The sequence below is a fragment of the Gossypium arboreum genome, chromosome 13, assembly GCF_025698485.1.
Source record: "Gossypium arboreum isolate Shixiya-1 chromosome 13, ASM2569848v2, whole genome shotgun sequence".
Lineage (NCBI taxonomy): Eukaryota > Viridiplantae > Streptophyta > Magnoliopsida > Malvales > Malvaceae > Gossypium > Gossypium arboreum.
The window spans coordinates 38,572,244-38,592,021 of record NC_069082.1 but is presented as its reverse complement, the minus strand read 5'-3'; the positions used below and the strand labels follow the sequence as shown (position 1 = coordinate 38,592,021).

At 33.5% G+C, this 19,778-nt stretch overlaps 2 protein-coding genes and 1 long non-coding RNA gene across 3 annotated transcripts; 2 read left to right on the top strand and 1 right to left on the bottom strand.

The window, feature by feature from the left end:
* The first annotated feature begins 6,770 nt into the window (after positions 1–6,770).
* On the top strand, positions 6,771–7,727 carry LOC108462817 (uncharacterized). The gene is made up of 2 exons (XM_017762717.1): positions 6,771–6,917; positions 7,305–7,727. The coding sequence occupies exons 1-2, from the start codon at positions 6,771–6,773 to the stop codon at positions 7,725–7,727; spliced, it is 570 nt and encodes a 189-aa protein (XP_017618206.1).
* Positions 7,728–9,682: 1,955 nt separating this feature from the next.
* Positions 9,683–11,233, top strand: LOC128286414 (uncharacterized). The gene is made up of 3 exons (XR_008276963.1): positions 9,683–9,748; positions 10,058–10,219; positions 10,986–11,233. It is a non-coding gene; the product is annotated as an uncharacterized LOC128286414 (long non-coding RNA).
* Positions 10,305–12,492, bottom strand: LOC108461563 (cytochrome P450 CYP749A22-like). Its single transcript, XM_017761435.2, has 5 exons — positions 12,109–12,492; positions 11,761–12,002; positions 11,430–11,662; positions 10,960–11,338; positions 10,305–10,877 (listed from the first exon to the last, which is right to left on the bottom strand). Exons 1-5 carry the CDS (start codon positions 12,392–12,394, stop codon positions 10,449–10,451), a joined length of 1,569 nt encoding a protein of 522 aa, XP_017616924.2. The 5' UTR covers positions 12,395–12,492; the 3' UTR covers positions 10,305–10,448.
* Between the last annotated feature and the right edge of the window lie 7,286 nt (positions 12,493–19,778).

The following is a 19,778-nucleotide window of genomic DNA, read 5'->3' as shown; positions in this document are numbered from 1 at the left end:
GCTCAAATAGCATTCGGCTTTGGACTAAGTTAAATTAGTTAGGAAATGAGTTCCAAGATAGTGAATTATGTGTTAAAAGAGGGATTTAGGTTGTATATACGTGTTTAGATTGAAAACAAGAGGCTATGTTAGCTAATTGAGGATTGACCATAGTATTATAGTGAATAATAATTTGAACAAGGGTTTTAATTGTATGATAGGTTTTCGGATATGGTTGATTGGATAATAAATTGGTGTGGGTGTTTTGAATGAGATATGTACAATTATAAGTTAAATTTAAGGTTTGTTAAATTTGTCCTTATCATTGCCGAATGAGTTCAATGGCTAAAGAAAATTGTTAAGTGCTTAGTTAATGTGTATTCGGTCATTTAGGATGAGTATACATTTGATAATGTTTTGATACTTTGAAATGGAATTTAATTATTAATGAGTTATAAGCTTGTTGAATTTTGAGATGTAATTGGGAGTAAATTTGATATGAGCATATTTTGTTAATGACATATTGATAAATGTTGAGTTACGATACCATGATATTAAGCTTAAATGCATTCGATCATGAGATGGATTAAGGTGAACTAAATGATATTCGCAATGGTACTTTTTACATGAGGAATTGGTGTTAATTGTATTAAATAAGGTTTTGTTTCTTGTTAAATTGGATGTATCTTGTTGTATGAGTGCTTGAACAAACTATGATTAAATAGATGCATAGATTCAAGGTGGGAAGAATTGGCTATTATGCTTGATACTAATGCGAATATGAGAATGTTGTACTTGAAAATGTAGGTGAACATGACAAGTGTATTCGACTTAGGGCATAAAGGATATGAAAATTTGGTATTTATTTTTATTGTGTGTGTATGACCATGGATAATTGGCTGCACAAATATTATAAATACATAATGTATGTTAAATTTATTAAGCTACAAAACATTATACATGATCGGCCAAGGTAAATTATTTGAGTAAAGTATATCTTGATGGTACATTTCGGCTAGTATAAAATGTATATGGATGTCGTATGACTATGTTTAATTTGGGAAGTAAATTGTTTGATTTAGCTCAAGAGCCTAGAGGATCAAAGTTGGATAAGGGAAAGGAAAAAGTGATCGAATAGCCGTTGTAATCCTTCGGCATCTTCCGAGGTAAGTTTTAAGTGATTAAACGTTGAGTAAATTCAATCATAATAGGACATAATGAGTTGATTTAATAAGATATGATGTGGCCATGATATGTCTTAAACTCAAATGGTAAGTTCATAAGTGTTTGGACTTGGAAATTTAAGAGCAAATTGTAATAATTTGCTTAGGACAGCAGCAGTAATGTGATTTTAGAAAATCACTATAAATTGTTGGTGTGGAATTATAGGCTGAATAAAATATGTATTCAAAGCTTAATTAGTCTAGTTTCTTATAAAAGAGACCGTGTAAGCAAAGAAACTTCCTATAAAGAGATATTTGAAGTTGTGTGAGACAGTGTCAGAATGACTCCGAAATCCCCTGTTCTGTTTTTAGAAAATCATTATAATTTGTACAAAAATGGTTATAAGATAAAATTTATATTCTTAGACTCCTTAATGAGTCTAGTTTCAAATGAAATCAAATAGAACATATTTTGAATTCTGTACAATGAGAAATTTGATTCGTAGTGAAGAGTGGTCAGATTAGTCAAACAGTGAAACAGGGGAAAATTTAAGAAAAATCTGGTATTGATTGGCCAAACCTAAAATTCTGAAAATTTTATGGATGGAATATATATGAGTCTATATTTAGGGAAAATTAACGGCAATTGATTTTGAGTTTTGTAGCTCCAGTTATAAAAAATTTAGTGACTATTGCTCAGGAAAACAGCTTGTAGTGAATATGTGAATTTGTTGTAAACATTGATGAAACTATTTGAGTTGCTTATAAGCTATTGCTGAAATTGATGTACAAGATAAATATATATGTGTGTGGTAAAGCCGAATGGCTAGTGTGAAATATATATGAGATATGTATATGTGGTAAAGCCGAATGGCTAATGTGAAATATGTATGAGATAGGTATATGTGGTAAAGCCGAATGGCTAATGTGAAATATATATGAGATATGTATATGTGGTAAAGGCGAATGGCTAATGTGAAATATATATGAGATATGTATATGTGGTAAAGCCGAATGGCTAATGTGAAATATGTATGAGATATGTATATGTGGTAAAGCCGAATGGCTAATGTGAAATATATATGAGATATGTATATGTGGTAAAGCCGAATGGCTAATGTGAAATATCTATGAGATGTGTATATGTGGTAAAGCCGAATGGCTAATGTGAAATATGTATGAGATATGTATATGTGGTAAAGCCGAATGGCTAATGTGAAATATCTATGAGATATGTATATGTGGTAAAGCCGAATGGCTAGTGTGAAATATGTATGAGATATGTATATGTGGTAAAGCCGAATGGCTAGTGTGAAATATGTAGGAGATGTGTGTATATTGTGGCCGAATGACCAAATGTGAAAGGTGTGGTGTGTATTATTAGATATTTGATGAGGCAAATGAATTACAAATATGACAGTCGATGTGAATGTTGTAACATGTGATTAAATGTACATGAAACTTGGAAATATATTCCGGGTAAGACCCGATGACTACGTGTGGAGATTTTTTCCGGGTAAGACCCGATAACTACGTGTGGGGACTATTCGAGCTAAAGGTTTCGCTGAAGATTCGAGTAAAGCATAAGATTATATGACTTCACAGTAACAATTGATAATAAATACGTTCAATGCGTTAAGTTGGTCAGGTATGTATTTTGAGATTATATTTAAGCTTGATTTGGACTAAATCACAAGGTCGTTATGTGATGCATATGTGAGTAAAGCAATAAGACTATTCTATGATTATTGTGCGTTTGGTCAATGTGGAAAGTTAGGTGAAAACATGTAATGTACCTATGTTTATAAGAGATCACTATCAAGTGAGAATTTATCTGCCTATTATATATGATGAGATGTGCATATTCGGTAAAGGGATGGTATGCCCGAAGGAAGAGTGAAATAAAGATACGAACAACTATGTTATAATTTGATTGTTATCTGTTAACACTGCTTAAAACTTACTAAGCATTGTAATGCTTACTCCGTTTACTTTGTTTCCTATGTTTTATAGATCTCATTTGGAAGCTACAGGCTCGGGGATCGTCAGCAACTAGTCACACTATCACTATCCTTTGCTTATTCTTGTTATGTTTTGAATTATTCTATGGCATGTAAAGAATAGACCAGTGGCCGAAGAATATTTTGGTTAATGTATATAAGCCATGCGAAAATGGCATCTTTTGAATGTGTACTTATAGAAGTTAAATTGTATCCCTGACTGTCTTTAGTATTTACCTAAAGGAATGTTCTTTATAAATATATATATATATTCAAAATTTTTACTATTCTGATATGAGTTTCAAGTCCGGTAATGCCCCTTTACCTATTCCGGCGACGGATACGGGGTAGGGGTGTTACAGCCAATTCCTAAATTATCAGAAGAAAAACAGGTTGGTGATGGTGTGATCCATTATAATGTTGAAGCGAGAACTATTGTTGACAAATACTCTTCTTTTAAGACTCAATTAAGAGGGATGCCGGTGGTCAGTAGTAAGGATTATTGTAACAAATTGAAGGTAGTAACTGGGAAGAGTTCTCACTATGATGTTACTCAAATTAAGCAAATCTCGTACTGGTGCAAGGATATCAAGTATTAATTTTGTCGCCAACTATAAAAAGGAGGATGAATGGGATATATTACATGTTCAAGGTGTTGATGCTACAGTGTAAGGTGAAAATTTTCTAATTATTGATTGAGAATCTTAATGAGACTGATAAACACAAGCGAGCTACAAAAGAAGCACGGGCATCTAGGCACCAAGAGTTAAAAATTTAGGTTTGGCACTAAAACTCTCCTCTTTTTGAATGGAAGCTATTTCAGTACATTGCTAGGAAGGAAAATGTAACCTATAATTCCTTAAGCTGTTGCTCGAATGAATTAATCTGTACTCTATCACAAGTTTGAATGCTCTGATTTAAAATTCTGGCTAGATTTTTAGTTGTCATGTTAGAAAGTGTGCGCTGATACAATTGGTGCTTCTTCATCACTCTTTTTAACTTCAAGACAGGTCTCTTTTGGAGTCCGTTTGTCATCTTCTAACGTACAATGTTAACTTGGAAATTTTACACGTAAACAACATATCAGTTATTGTGTTGTGTTATAAGCTATAAATACTTTGCTAAACTAAGTAACAAACTTTATTAATAGTCTTATGTTTACCTATTTTGCATTAGATTAATAAGCTGGACTACAAAATTTGTTCTTCAAGTGGTTTAAGTTTTAATACATTGATTTGGAAATTGTACCTTTTAAATAGAATGATTTTTAATGTTGCATGAAATGTAATCTTTTTGGTTGTTTTTGTGGAAATACAAGGAATAATTGCTTGCTTAAGATAGATTTAATTGCTTGCTTAAGATAGATTTAACTCAATTCTTTTCTAGACAGAAGTGTATCAAAGATTGTGGAAAAGGAAAATGTTGCAAAATAACCATCCATGCGAACTGCTAGCTGTAAACTGCGAACTGTGAGCTGCGAGATGACCAAAACCACTAGTTCACCAAATATGCATACTCTACAAAACTATGAGCTCACCAAAAAAGTGCAAGCTCACTACACCTGCGAGCTCTTCACTCTTCAAGTTGCCAACTTGCCAACTTGCACTGAAATTGTAATAAATTTTAGTTAGATATTTTGGCAGGTGATTAGACAAAACCAGCCAATAAAAAGAAAGTTATATGAATCTAGTCACTGAATTAATCCAAGTTGTAATATTTTATTATTATTTTCAGCTTATTTGAGCTTAATCCTTCATGTAAATTTTGTATCATTTTTTAATGAAACAAATTCATATCAAACTTCTTCTTCTCTATTTTTGATTGATTTTTGCTTCTATTTCAACCTTTCCTTCAACAAATTTCCAATAAATGGTATCAAGAGTCATTTTATCTTTGAGGTTTTGTTTTTATAAAAATGTATTTGGCAAACTTTGCACCCCCACCACCTTCTGTTTTTAAAGGAGAAAACTACCACATCTGGGTAGTAAAAATGAAAACTTATCTTCAAGCTTTTGAATTTTGGGAGGTTCTAAATGCTTAAATAGAACCACAAGTGTTGAGGCCAACTCCAGACTCACTCAAATGAAACATCACATTGAGGAATGTGCTAAAAACACAATGTAATGTCCTGCCTACAAAACGGTGTTTCAGACTTGATCTTTACAAGAATTATGGCCTATGAAACTCCCAAAAAAGCTTGGGATAAGCTTAAGGAGGAGTTCTAGGGATCACAAAAGACAAGAAAACAACAGATGATCAATCTCAAATGAGATTTTGAAAACCTTAAGATGAAGGAAGCTGAGACTATGAAGCAATATTCAGATCGAATCATGGTAGTGGTGAACCAGAAATTGTTAGGTGACCAGTTTTTGGATAGTCGAATAGTTGAGAAGGTGATTTCTACACTTCCTAAGAAATGCGAATCAAAGATATCCTCACTCGAAGATTCAATGGATCTATCAACCATCTCACTCTAAGAGCTAATCAATGTTCTATATGCTCTAGAAAAGAAAAGGGAAAGCAAAGAAGAAGGACATGTTGAAGGAGCTTTTCAAGCCAGAAAAAGAGATGTTATGAGCTTCTCAAGTTAGAAAGAAAAAAAAAGTTGGTCAGATAAGAAAGAGAAGTCAGAGAAAGAAGGTGGAAAGAAAAAATATCCACCATGGTCACATTGTAAAAAGTTAGGGCATCTTGAGAAATTTTGATGGTTTAGGCCTAACGCTCAATTCAAAAATTGCAAGCAGTTTGGCCATATAAAGAAAGTATGCAAAAACAAAGGGCATACTCAACAACAAAATGTTGAAGCTTAGAAAGTAAAAGTAGAAGAACTCATGTTCATAGTTTCCTATGAAGCCCAGCTCATAACACCATGCGAACTCACTAACGAATTAAGAAAGAATTGGCTCATAGATAGTGGTTGTACGAGCCACATAACAGGAGATGTGAGCATCTTCAAGAATGTTGAAAAAGGGTTCCATTCCAAGGTGAAAATTGGAAATGACCAGTATATTGAAGTAGTTGGAAAGGGGGATGTTTTGATCAAAACTCCATCAGGTACTAAACTTGTCATAGATGTTCTTTTAGTTCTTGACATAGATTAAAATCTGCTAACTGTAGGATAGCTACTCAAGAAAAACTATTATGTTGTGTTCAAGGAAAACAAATGTTTAATTCTTGATCTAAGTGGATGCAAGCTCATATCAAGAAAGATGATAGACAGAAGTTTTTCTGTGAACTGGAACTTGGTAACTTCAACAGCATATACTACCTCGTGTATAAAACAAAATTGTGGCACAGAAGAATGGGACATGTTGACTAAAAATCTTTAAGTCAAATGTCCAAAAATAACTTGGTTGAAAACTTATCAAATATGGCAGAACATAAAGATTTATGCGAGGTATGCTAGCTTGGAAAACAGGGGAGGTCTCTATTTCCTACGAACATAGAATGGTGGGCCACTGAAAAATTGCACTTAGTACATAGTGACACTTGCAGACCTAGGAAAACAAGTTCGCTAAATAGAAGTAGATACTTTGGGTTTTTTATAGATGACAGTACAAGGTTTTGTTGGGTGTACTTTATGAAGAACAAGTTTTAGGTAGCTAAAATCTTCTTCAACTTTAAAGCCATGGTTGAAAACCAAAGTGACTACAAGCTTAAAATGGTAAAATTAGACAATAGGGTAGAATACACCACAGAAAAGTTTGAAAAATTCTGCGAAGAAGCTGGTTTCCATTATCAACTAAGCAATGTTTACCCTCCACAACAAAATGGTGTAAGTGAAAGAAAAAATAAAACTGTGATGAACATGGCTTGCTACTTATTGTTTGAAAGTAAATTGTCAAATGATTTCCAGGCAGAGGCAGTAAACACTATTATTTATCTACTAAACAGACTACCTACAAAAATGGTTGAAAGGAAGACACCATTCGAAGCCTGGTATGGTTTTAAATGTTTTGTTTCACATTTGAAAGTATTTGGTTGCACATGTTTTGTTCATGTTCTAGAAGAGAAAAGAAGCAAGCTAGAAAGTAGATCATGACCGAGGATATTTGTTGGATATTCCAATGTTAATAAATGATACAAAACCTGTAATCCTTTCATCAAGAAAGTGATCATAAATAAAGATGTGAAGTTTGATAAAACAAAAATCTGGAATTAGACTGCAGCAGAGGAGGAGATGTATGAACAGAGGAGTCTAAGACCTAATCTGCAAACCACTAGGAACCAAACTGAAAATGATGAAGTTTATGAACAACCAGTACGAGGAATTAGGTCCATCACTAAAATCTATCAACAGTGTAATTTGGCAAAACTAGAACCACTCACTTTTGAAGAAGCTGCTCAAGAAGCTGAATGGCGAACAGCTACGAAAGATTATATCACCATGATCAACAAAAATGAAACTTTGAAGCTTGTGGATAGACCAATTCACAAGAAAGTGATTGGAGTTAACTGGCTATTCAGAATGAAGATGAAACCTGATGGATCAATCAACAGATATAAAGCGAGGTTGGTTGTGAAAGGGTTTACCAGTAATATAGAGTGGACTTCACTGAAACCTTTGCCCCTGTTGCGAGGTTAGACACCAAAGGCTACTATTGAATCTTGCTGTTCAATAAGGTTAGAGAATACATCAGATGGATGTGAAGTCAACCTTCCTAAATGGTTTTTTAAAGGAAGAGATTTATGTCAAACAACTATAAGGGTTCACAATACCTGGTTGCAAGGCCAAGGTGTACAAACTATATAGAGCCTTGTAGGGTTTGAAGTTAGCACCAAAAGCATGGTATGAAAGAATTGACAGTCATCTTACAGAGATGGGTTTTGAAAGAACCATCAGCGAAACAACCTTATATGTAAAGAAAATTGGTAATGAAACATTCCTCATTATTTCATTATATGTTGATGATTTACTTGTGATTGAGAACAACAACCTAGTGATTATATTCAAAGACTAGATGCAAAAGAAATTTGAAATGTCAGAATTAGGTCAAATGACATACTTCCTCAGTCTAGAGGTAAACCAAGCTCACAATGCAATCTTCATAAACCAGAAGGGGTTCACAATAAAAATCCTGCGAAGATATAGTATGGAGAATTGCAAACCAGTGAGCACTCCCATCGCTCAAGGTGAGAAGCTCACCAGCAATGAAGATGTTAAAAAGGTTGATGAAATAAGCTATAGAAGCTTAGTGTGATGTCTGCTTTACTTGACAAAATTTAGATCTAACATCATGTTTGCTATAAGTCTGTTGTCAAAGTTCATGCATTGTTGTAATGTGAACAACTACAAAGCAACAAAAAGAGTTCTACGTTACATAAGAGGAACTTTAGATCATGGAATGAAGTTTATAGGGACAGAAAAGGTCAAACTACTTGGGTATTCAGATAATGATTGGGTTGGATCTTCTAAAGACATGAAGAGTATTTTAGGCTATTTCTTCACTCTAGGATCGAGTGTGTTTTGTTGGAGCTTGAAGAAGTAAGGAATAGTAGCACAGTCAACTTTAAAAGCTGAGTATGTTGCAACTGCAGTATTTGTAAATCAAGCTATTTGGTTGAGAAAACTGCTGAATGATTTAAATTGGAAGCAAGAAGAAGCAATAGAAATCAAGTGTGATAACCAGTCTGTTGTTGCAATTGCAAAAAATCTAGTGTTCCATGGTAGAAAAAAACACTTCAAAATCAAGTATCATTTTGTGAAAGAAGTGGAGCAAGCCAAGGAAGTCACATTAGTTCACTACAATTCACATGATCAGTTGGCTAACATTTTAACAAAACCTCTTGGGAAAATGAGGTTTGAAAAGCTATGTTATGATATTGGAGTTCGAAGTATGGAGGTCAAGGAGGAGTGTTGCGAAATGACCATCCATGCGAACTGTGAGCTATAAACTACGAACTACGAGCTCACCAAAACCACAGGTTCACCAAATATGCAAGCTCTACAAAACAATGAGCTCACCAGAAAAGTGCGAGCTCACCAAGATCGCGAGCTCACCAGCACTGCGAGCTCACTAAACTTGAGAGCTCACTTGCGAGCTCTTCATTCTGCAAGTTGTCAACTTGCCAACTTGCACTGAAATTGTGATAAATTTTGATTAGACATTTTAACAGGTGATTAGATAGAAACTAGCCAATAAAAAAGAAAGTTATATGAATCTAGTCATTGAATTAAGCCAAGTTGTAATATTTTATTATAATTTTCAGCTTATTTAAACTTAATCCTTCATGTAAATTTTGTATCACTTTTTAACGAAACAAGCTTATCTAAACTTGTTCTTCTCCATTTTTGATCAATTTTTTCTTCTGTTTCAGCCTTTCCCTCATCACATTTCCAACAAAAAAAGGCTGAAATGTGTCTATTAAATATGGAGAGACAGCAAAAGCAACACCTGGAAGAAATGAGGGAGGCTTAAAAGAAGGTACATAAATTTATCAATACTTATCTTGTTCTCCCTTTGCAACTTGCTGAAACTTCATTTGTTTTTCCTTATATTTGACTAATCATGTCTTCACTTTTTAAATGATTTATGCTTCAGAATGAAGAAGATATGAACTTCACGCATCGATATGGCCACATTACTTCGTAGCTCGGGTAATGAGGTGAGTGAAACTGGAATTTGTTTATATCCTATTGACATTAGTATGTTTTCTTTTGAGTGATCCAAAGAAGGATTTTCATTGATTTATATATATATATCTTGTTATCAATCTAACAAATTGCATCGATCATCAAATCAGGTGGTCTGCCCCATTTTGTTTCAGCAGTTAAATTAATAATCACATTATTGTTTCATTAACTTCTGGATATAGTTCTTATGCTGTGAGATCGTGAGGGGATCATGCCTTATAAATTTTATTTCATCTTAAAATACCAAATTGTTTTCTAACAAAGATTAATGGTCATCTCAGGTGCAAGCAGCTTATAAATTAGCATTGCTAAGATTTCATCCTGATAGAGAGCATCAAAAACTGATATCAGGCGGAAGGATGAGGGAGAGGAAAACTTTTAAGCCTATTTCTCGCATGAAGGGGGAATTTTTAGTGATTTCATGACACTGAATGCTATCAAAGGTTCGAATTTTGTTACTACAATGCTGTTTGCTGTTGTTTTATTGGCAACCAGGGTTTCACTTTTTTCTTTTTTAAACACTGCATATGTTAGAAATCTTTTGCCAGAACATATTACTGATAGTGCATTGTTCCATTGAGTTTTTAATGAACATAACAATAAAATAGAAACTACATATCATTTTCATTTATTTTTTAAGCACTATTCTATTCACATGTCTAGGCTTTCATTCTACAGAGAATGAAGCATTACCTGAATTCCATGTTGTGGTTGAAGCAAAAGAAGGGTAAATGGTGAGTGGCTGTAGGTAGGAGAAAGCAAAATGGTGAAGCGTTGTAGAATCATCGAAAGAGCCATCTTCATTTCCATCAACGCAAAGCTCATTCCCACACAAGATCGAGGTCCCAACCCGAACGGAATAAATGCAGCTGAATTATGTTTCGTAGCATTGGCAATCCCTTCTGCAAACCTCTCGGGTTTGAAAACATTTACATCATCTCCCCATAAGTGAGGGTCATGGTGAAGTACAAGATTTGGAACAAGCAACTCCAAATCAGCTGGTAGAATCAGCTTTCCCAATTGAACGTCACTTGCTACCTTCCTTACCATGGAACTTACTGGAGGATATAATCTTAGTGTTTCATTAATGATCATAGTCATCTGTATGCAAACAAGGAAATATAAACATGTCAGAACACGACATTCATTCAACTAAATGTGGTAGAGGATTATATTTGCTTACAATCTTGAGTTTGCCAATGCCTTCAGGATTCGGATTTTGATTACCGAAGATCTTGATCACTTCTTGCCTCGCTTTCTCTTGCCATTCTGGATGGACTGCAAGAAGCAAGACAGTCCATGCAAGTGAAGAATTAGTTGTTTCTTGTCCAGCAAAGTAAAATGTCTTGCATTCATCAACCAGATCTTGTTGTGAAATGCTGTTTTTCTTGTCTGTATCATGGTAAGCATTTAAAAGTAATCCAAGAAAATCAGTGCCGAAGCTGTTGGCTCCTCCATTAGCTACTTTCTCTTCTCTTTTCTTCACTATCTTCATCACACAATTGTGTATCTCTTTCTCAAGTTTGTCTGCTTCAATTTGATCAGCACTTTTCCAGAACTTGCTGCAAAAATAAAATAAAATAAAAAATGAGCTAAATATACATTCTAGTTTCCTAGTTAATTTGAGATTAACTTAAAAGAGGAAATTATTACCTGATGACAGGAAGTTTAGCCTTAAACATGTTTCTGTTTGTTATGACAGACAACTTCATCAACATGTCAAAAATCTTTTCCCCATCCAAATAACTGCTACCAAAAGCAATTCTGGATATCACTTCTGATGTCAGCAATCTAAATTCTCCAAACACCTCAATTTCTTTGCCTTCAAATAATTTCCACCTCTCCAGCATCGTCTCAACACTAGCAATCACTGCAGGGCTCATGCTCTGCCAAAACCATCATTTACACAATAAAGCTAAATAAAGTATCTTCAATAAACAATTTACAGAAAGAGATAATTCCAGAAACTGTTTTAGAAGTATACTTTCAAGGTCTCCCCATGAAAAGCATGGTTTGCCAATTTCCTTTTCTTTGCCCATTTCTCACCTTCTGATGTCACAAGCCCATCCCCTAGTATCTTAAGAACGAAATCGTCTTCTTTCTTCCTTTCTCTGCTAGTCCTCTTTGGGAAAGCTCTTTCACTATTTTTAAGTAACTCTTTGATAAGTTCCGGTTCTGTAATAACAAGCATAGCTCTAGAACCTGTCCAACTTAGATAGTTTTTCCCTAACCCCACAGTAGTAAAAGAAGGTTAACTTATTTGCCCAAATAAAAAGAAAACAACATACGGTAAAAAAAAAAAAAAAAAAAACAAAGTGTGTTTAAAGCTCACCATATAACTTGATCCTTGACCAAATTTGAGGTTGAACCCTGGGCAGTGTATCATGTGATAAACTAGGCATGGGGTTTCTCAAGGCTTCCTGTTTCATTTTGATGGTCTCTTTGTTGTTTCCATGGATGAATCTGTAAGGGGGTCCATTGATTCCTTGCCTACTCATTAAACGTTGGATCCGAAGTGGTTTCCACCAATATTTGTGTAGCACTTTGATTAGAGCTATGACCAGAGAAAGGCAAACAACGCCTACAACAAGGACAGATACGTTTGCCATGGAATTCATCGTTTGCAGATAATGCTAACCAGGAACTGTGTTTTTTTTTTAATTATGTTAATTTCATCAATGTCATATGGGAGATGTCAGATTTTGACTTATATAACGGAAAAGGAAAAAGATAACAAGATGTCGGCCAATTCTAATTTTGGCATCATCTGCAATCATAATCTTCATTACGCAAGTGTGTGTACTTATATATATAATAAATTGAACCAGTTGATTAGTAGCTAAAAGTTGAAAATTTTAACCGATTACAATTAAGTTATATCCTCATTTTTAATCCTTATAAAGAATTAATTACATTTAAATTAACTAACTAGCTAAAATAATTATATAATATTGCATCGAGTCTCTATTAACACGCATAAGAAGTATAAAAAAAGTAGAGATCTAATCTTAATAACTATTAGAATTTAAAGTACATCAAAACTTTATCTTGATCATGATGGACATCCACTTAATAAGATATTAATAACACTCCCCCTTGGATATCCATTGGTAGATAATGTGCCCTTGTTAAAACCTTATTAGGAAAAACCTTGTGGGATAAAAAATCTAATGAAGGAAAAAGAATATACAATCTTCTATTATAAGCTGTCTCGTTAAAAACCTTTACCAGAAAAAACTCAATAGGACAAAACCTTGGTTAAAGGAAAATAGTACAACTTGTTTATAGACTCCCCCTAATGGCAATATTACATTACGTCTTTGAGTCGACGCATTCCAATCTTGTGTAGTAGTCTTTCAAATGTTGAAGTTGGGAATGCCTTAGTAAAAAGATCTGCTAAATTCTCACTAGAACGAATTTGTTGAACATTTATATCACCTATTTTCTCAAGATCATGGGTGAAGAATAATTTTGGTGAAATATGTTTCGTTCTGTCACCTTTGATATAACCACGCTTCAATTGAGCTATACATGCTGCATTATCTTCGTATAAGATAATTGGCATTGTAACACCCCTAATCCGTATCCGTCGTCAGAATAGTGTTACGAAGCATTACTTGAGTTTACATTTCAAAACTATCAAAAATTTTAAACATTTAATATCACAACATCAATCATAGCAAATCAATCAATAACATACATATTGTCCCTTATATGAGCCTTCGAGGCCCTAAAAATACATTAGAAACAAGTCGGGACTAAATCAGAAACATATAGAATTTTTTGGAAAAAAAGATGAAAAATTTTCAAACTGCAGGGGCTGAGAAACACACTACGCCTATGTCTCAAGTCGTGTCGGTATTCAAAGTAAGGACACATGGCTATGTCCCAAGCCATGTCCATGCCCGTGTAACTCTCTAACTTGGGTCACATGACCAAGCCACATGCCCGTGTGCCAGGCCATGTAACTGCCTAACTTGCAAACCTTAGTAAGCTACAGGGGACACACGATTGAGACACACGCTCGTGCCTCTAGCCGTGTGGACAAAAAATAGGCCATTCCCAAGTCATTTTTCTCACCCATTCATATACATACCTAAAATCAATTTTCCACATATAAACAAGCCTTCAAGTTGCACTTAAAACATGCATAACCAAGTTAAATCAATATGGGATATATTCATACAACCAATATGCCCAAAGGGCACCTCAATCACAACAACCAACATGCATAACCAAATGCCTAGTGTAACCAAAACTTACCATTTTGTATACATATCAAGTCTACACTTACATGTACCAAATTTACCATTTAACAATTAACATCATAAGCCATAAATACCAACTACGTTTTTCATACAAAAAATGACCATGTTCAACTTCCATCATTTAAGCATCATAAAGACTATAAGTCATTCATCCTAAGGCCATATACATATATCAACATATCAACCATTTCAATCATTCAAGATACCAAATTTACAAGCCAAAACATCAACCAAAACACCTATACATGCAATTATAACCAAAACTTAGAAACACCAAAATCTATCGATTTAGCCGATGCATAGTGTGATAAATCTCCGACAAGCTTCCAAACTGATCGAGTTTCTAATAATCTAAAAAGTAAGAGAAAGACAACCACATAAAGAATGAATGCTTAGTAAGCTCGTATAAATTTTAAATAGAACATTCCATTTTTAACAATTTGAACTTTATAAGTCACAAATGAATAGGTTCATTAACATCTCAAATACTTTCCATTTATGCCATAATAAAGTCTTATAAGCTGAATTACATAATCATCAACCTTTTCTTAAAACGGTGAACCATTTCTTTTACTTACTTACCATTCCATTTACTTAGCATAAGCTTAATTCACGAATCAATATATCTATTCATGACACAAGTATATTCACATATATCATAAGTAAATTCCTTCCTTACAAGTTCTTTAACTCAACAATCCTTTTTATTTCATCATATTTTGTCACATCTATGAACTTATCATTTCTATATCTAATCTCATCCATTTCATTTGCATAACTCATAAGACATACGCATAAACACCAACCATAACCACAAGCAAGTGCATTTAAACGTAACTCTTTCACATTTAACTAATAATCATTCTGTAATTCATCATTTGTCTCAAACTTTCCTATAAACATGTCATTCTAGAATCACTTAATTTCACTAAACAAGATTAAAGCTAAAGGAATAAATTAATCATACCTGTCATACTTTTACAAAGCACCTATAGGCTTAGTATTGAAAATGACTCATCATATGCTTACTATACTATAATAATTCAACCCAAACTCATTTATATATGTATATAAACATATATCTTTAACTGAATAATCATCAATATAACAATACTCACATATGATCAAGTAATTCATTGAACATTTAACATTTAACATTTACTAATATATTGACTCTAGATTAGCCTTTAACATTAAAATAATTTTATAACTTCCATTCACAGTTAGCTCGGTGAACTAGTAACTTGAATTGGATACTCGGGTAACTACACCACACCAAAGGCATCATAGATGCATAATAGAGGTACCAAAGTGCAGACAAGGGCACAAATGTGCAAACAGGGGCACTGTAGTGCGAATAGAGACACCGAAGTCTATATAGGGGCACTGAAGTGCAAATCCCATACAAGCGCGTATTTTAACCCTATTGGCATGCCAATCTTACCGTAGTGACTGCTACGTTCAACGGGGCATTTCATGTAATCCATTTCATTTCAACATATTTATCATTCAAGGGCACCTCATCGTTTCCGTACACATAATATAACATCAATTCATATATTCATACTGTCAATGTACCATCACAAAGATTAATGTTATCTATTAATCACTTTCATATTTCTCGATACACATGTTGTAACAATTCATAATCCTGCTGAAATTGCATATATATCACATCTCATAGATATTCAATAGTTTTCTAATAAATCCTTTCTCACCTTATATTCAGTTATAATATTTCGAGTTTCAGCTCATATATAAGTATATACATTCACGAATCAGCACTAACATTATTTATATGTATAGGTATGTACAATTCTGTACCTACGAGCTTACTTGGCTAAAGTGCAGAAATGTCAAAGTACAAGGGCCTTTTTGGTAATTTTCTATTCTCTTTGATTTTCCACCCGATCTTGATCTAAATTAATAATCTCAATAAGTTTATTAATTTAGACAGTAAAACAATATATTTAATGCAATTTAGTCATTTTTGACATTTTTACAAAATTGCCCCTAAAGTTTTACTTTTATTCAATTTAGTTACTGAGCCCAAAACATGCAAATTAACTATTTTTAATTCCAATTTATAACAGAAAAATATTTATGGTACCCATAACAACACATATTTACAACAATTTCACATCAAATCCTCAAACTTTAATTCTTTTAACAATTGAGTCCCTAATTGATAAATTCATCAAAAATTACTTAATAAAATACTTTTAAATAACAACTAATATTTCAAATTCATCATATAACATCTAAAATCACAAGGTTGATCAATGGAAACATTCAAAGTCTTTAACAGTTTCAAAATCGAAGGTACGGGCTAATTGGACCTAGTTGCAACGATCTCAAAAACATAAAAATTAAAAGAAACAGGCGAAAAATGGCTTACTATGCATGAATTGAAGCATGGCCAAACCTTGGTTCTTCTTGCCATGGTGTTTCGGTGATGAATATATGAAACGAAGAAGAAAAACCTTTTGTTTTCTTATTTTATTAACTTTTATTTCTTTATTTTATCTTTTAATAATATTATTATAACATATAAAAAAACATATAAAATTAAAAGAAAATAAGCTTTAACCACCCACCAACTTAAGGATGGGTAATTTACCCATTAAGCCTGTGACAGCCCTAATGTGACCCTAGTAGGGAAGTGGTTTCGGGACCACAAAATCGAGTAATAGAAATAATTAACCGTCATATTTGATGCTTATTATATGTATATATGCATGTGTGAAAATTTCATATTTGAATTTTGTTAATTGTAAGTGAATTTTAGTAAATAGGACTTATGTGAGAAAATTTAGAAATGTGCTAGGCAAATGTAAAGTGGCCTATTAATGCATGTTATAAAATGATGGGTTTGCATGTCAAATTACCCAAAATTTGAGCTAGTGGCCGGCCATGCTATGGGTCATAACATATTATAAACATGTTGTGTTAATGTTTTATGTTAGAAATAATTAAATAAAAGAGAAGAAAGAGGATGGTGTTCATCTTTTCTCCTACCTCTCTCAAGCCAAAACAAAGAGGAAAATAAGGAAAACTTACCTAGAGCAATTCGGCATTCATCTTTAGCTATTAGGAGGTAAGCTTTGAATTTGTTGATTTGGCTTTATATTATGCTAAGTTAATTTGTGAATGCACTCTTGGTAATGTCAAGAAAGTTGAGATTTCCTATGGTGATTTGAGCAAGATGCCGAATGATTAAGTGTTGGAATTAGGGCTATTTTCATGTTGTAGGAACAATGGGGAATGACTAGAATGGGGTAAAGATTTTTGGATGAGTAGCTTAGAGACACCTTGTACATTCGGTGAAAAATTGAGTCTATTTAGAATGTTAACTTCTTCCTCTATGATTATTTTTCCTTGCATGTTAAATGGTTCTTGATAAGGCGAATAAGTTATGAAAGTTTTTATAAATGTATGAAGTTCAAGGTGCAAAAATTTTAGTCTTGATGTTATGAATAATTCGGTTGAAATAAGGAGAATGGGAGTTGTCATTTAGGTTAAGATCAAAGAAATTAATCTTGTTAAAACTTTAAACTAATAATGCCCATATGCGTGATAGCGAACATAGACTTTGTTTAAAGTCTTGGTCAAAGGCCTGTTAAGTGTTTTGAATGGATAAGCTAGGTGTTTGATCTTTTTGGTTCGCATAGTACATGATATTTTGCTAGTGAGGTTTTGAATAATTCAATTAATGTTAGATATATGAAAAAAATTCTTATGTTCGGTTTTGGATGATATATATGTATGTACAAATAACCTATTTAGCTATGGATATCTAAGGTGTTAAATAATAAAACTCTTGATGACTTGGGTTATATAGCATTCGCCAAAGACTATATGGGCTTGCTAATTCGGTTTAAGTGAAGAAACTATGATAGAGAGATATGACTAAATTGTGGACTTTGACAATTTAAATGATGCATTTGACTTGTGTACCGACTTAGGATGATATGTGTTTCTATATGAAGTTAGATGGTGTTGATGAAATTCGATAATGCATGATGTTTAAATAGTATTGAACAAGGTCATTGTACTTAAATTGTATGACATACATGTATTGAATGGAATTGCCCAAGTGAAAAATAATTAAATAAATTTATTTGTTTAAATTTAAGCTCAAGAGCAAAGGGGAACTAAATCTAATAAAGGAAAGGAAAAAGTGGTCGAATAGCTGTTGAAATCGTTCGACAACAACCAAGGTAAGTTTTCGAGTAATGGAACTTAGATTATGATTCGATTAGATCATGTTATAAGCAAATCAAAATCATGCTCTTTGTATGTAGCTATTGAGCCGAAAATGATAATGCTTGATAAGTGACTTGTGTTTGAATTCTAGTTATGAAAATGAAATATAGATGTGTCATGATTTATTGATATGTGCATGAATATTCGGATGATAACCGGGCTAAGTCCCGAAGGCATTTGTGCGAGTTACTATAACCGGGCTAAGTCCCGAAGGCATTTGTGCGGGTTACTATATCTGGGCTAAGTCCCAAAGGCATTTGTGCGAGTTACTATAACCGGGATAAATCCCGAAGGCATTTGAGCGAGTAGCTATATCCGGCTAATTCCCGAAAGTACTTGGTTTGGAAATGAGCAATCTTGCTGTAATAATTTCAATTAATACGCTCGTAAAACCCCAACGATGAGGTATGTTTTGTATATGCATTGGAATAATTGATTCCTTTTAAATAGTATTCGCTCAATCGATTAACAAGCTTTCGGCCTTTAGTCAAGTTGATTCCTTATGTATGAATATAAGGGTTGGAAATGTGAAGTAGGTATGATTGTGAGAATATGTGTATATGAAATTATTCGTTTAGTCATATGAATGCTATACTTCAGTTGTGCATGATTTCATTACTCAAAACTTACTAAGCATTAAATGCTTATTCCGTTTCTTTGATTCTTTGTTTTATAGATTTTGGTTCGTCAGCTATTGGATTCGGGAGTGTCAAAGTCGAAGTCATCCACACTATCAAAGCCCTTTTGGTACTCTTTTAGTTGAACTCTGAAAATGGCATGTATAGGACTACCCTTTTGTTGTTGGTCATGTACCTTTCAGATTGTATATATTTGGATAGCCATGCGAAAATGGCTTATATATATTTTGAGCATAGCGTTATAATCATCTTGTATGTTGTTCATGGAGTGTTATGGAAATGTTGGTAACGATTAGCCATTGGAATGGTTAATCACGATCATTTTGGTGCTATGTATGACAAAATTTTAGTCGATCCATGGAAAACCATGAAATAGGTAAAGTTTACCTTAAAAATAGATGCTGACAGCAGCAGTGATGTGGATTTGAAAAATCACTAAAAATAGTAGGAATGGAATTAAATAGTGAATAAATTATGTAATCGAACCTTGATGAATCAATTTTTATATGAAAGTAACCAAACGATCATATGAGCCTTATTTTATGAGATGTTTAAGTTTTCGTGAAACAGGGCCAGAGTGATTTTTGGATCCCCTATTACAACTTTGGAAATTCACTATAAATTAACCAGAGATATTTAGAAGTCATTCCCTATATGTACAGATTCCTTTTCGAGCCTAGTTTCTTTAGAAACAAACGGCATAAGTATTGATGCCCTGTACAGGGAGATATCTAAGTCGTAATGCATGAAGGTCAGAGTAGTCGAACCCTGAAATTGGGGAGACTTTAACTAATAAAATATACTAATTGGCTCGACCAAAAATTCTAGAA

Bases quoted from the DNA above. Each gene is read 5' to 3' on its own strand.
- LOC108462817 (XM_017762717.1), top strand. From the start codon at position 6,771: ATGGTTGAAAACCAAAGTGACTACAAGCTTAAAATGGTAAAATTAGAC. The intron at 6,918-7,304 runs GTAAGTGAAAGA...ATCTGGAATTAG, and splicing joins ACCCTCCACAACAAAATGGT to ACTGCAGCAGAGGAGGAGAT.
- LOC108461563 (XM_017761435.2), bottom strand. From the start codon at position 12,394: ATGAATTCCATGGCAAACGTATCTGTCCTTGTTGTAGGCGTTGTTTGC. The intron at 11,339-11,429 runs GTAATAATTTCC...TTATTTTTGCAG, and splicing joins GCTAAACTTCCTGTCATCAG to CAAGTTCTGGAAAAGTGCTG. The intron at 10,878-10,959 runs GTAAGCAAATAT...GTTTGCATACAG, and splicing joins GCATTGGCAAACTCAAGATT to ATGACTATGATCATTAATGA.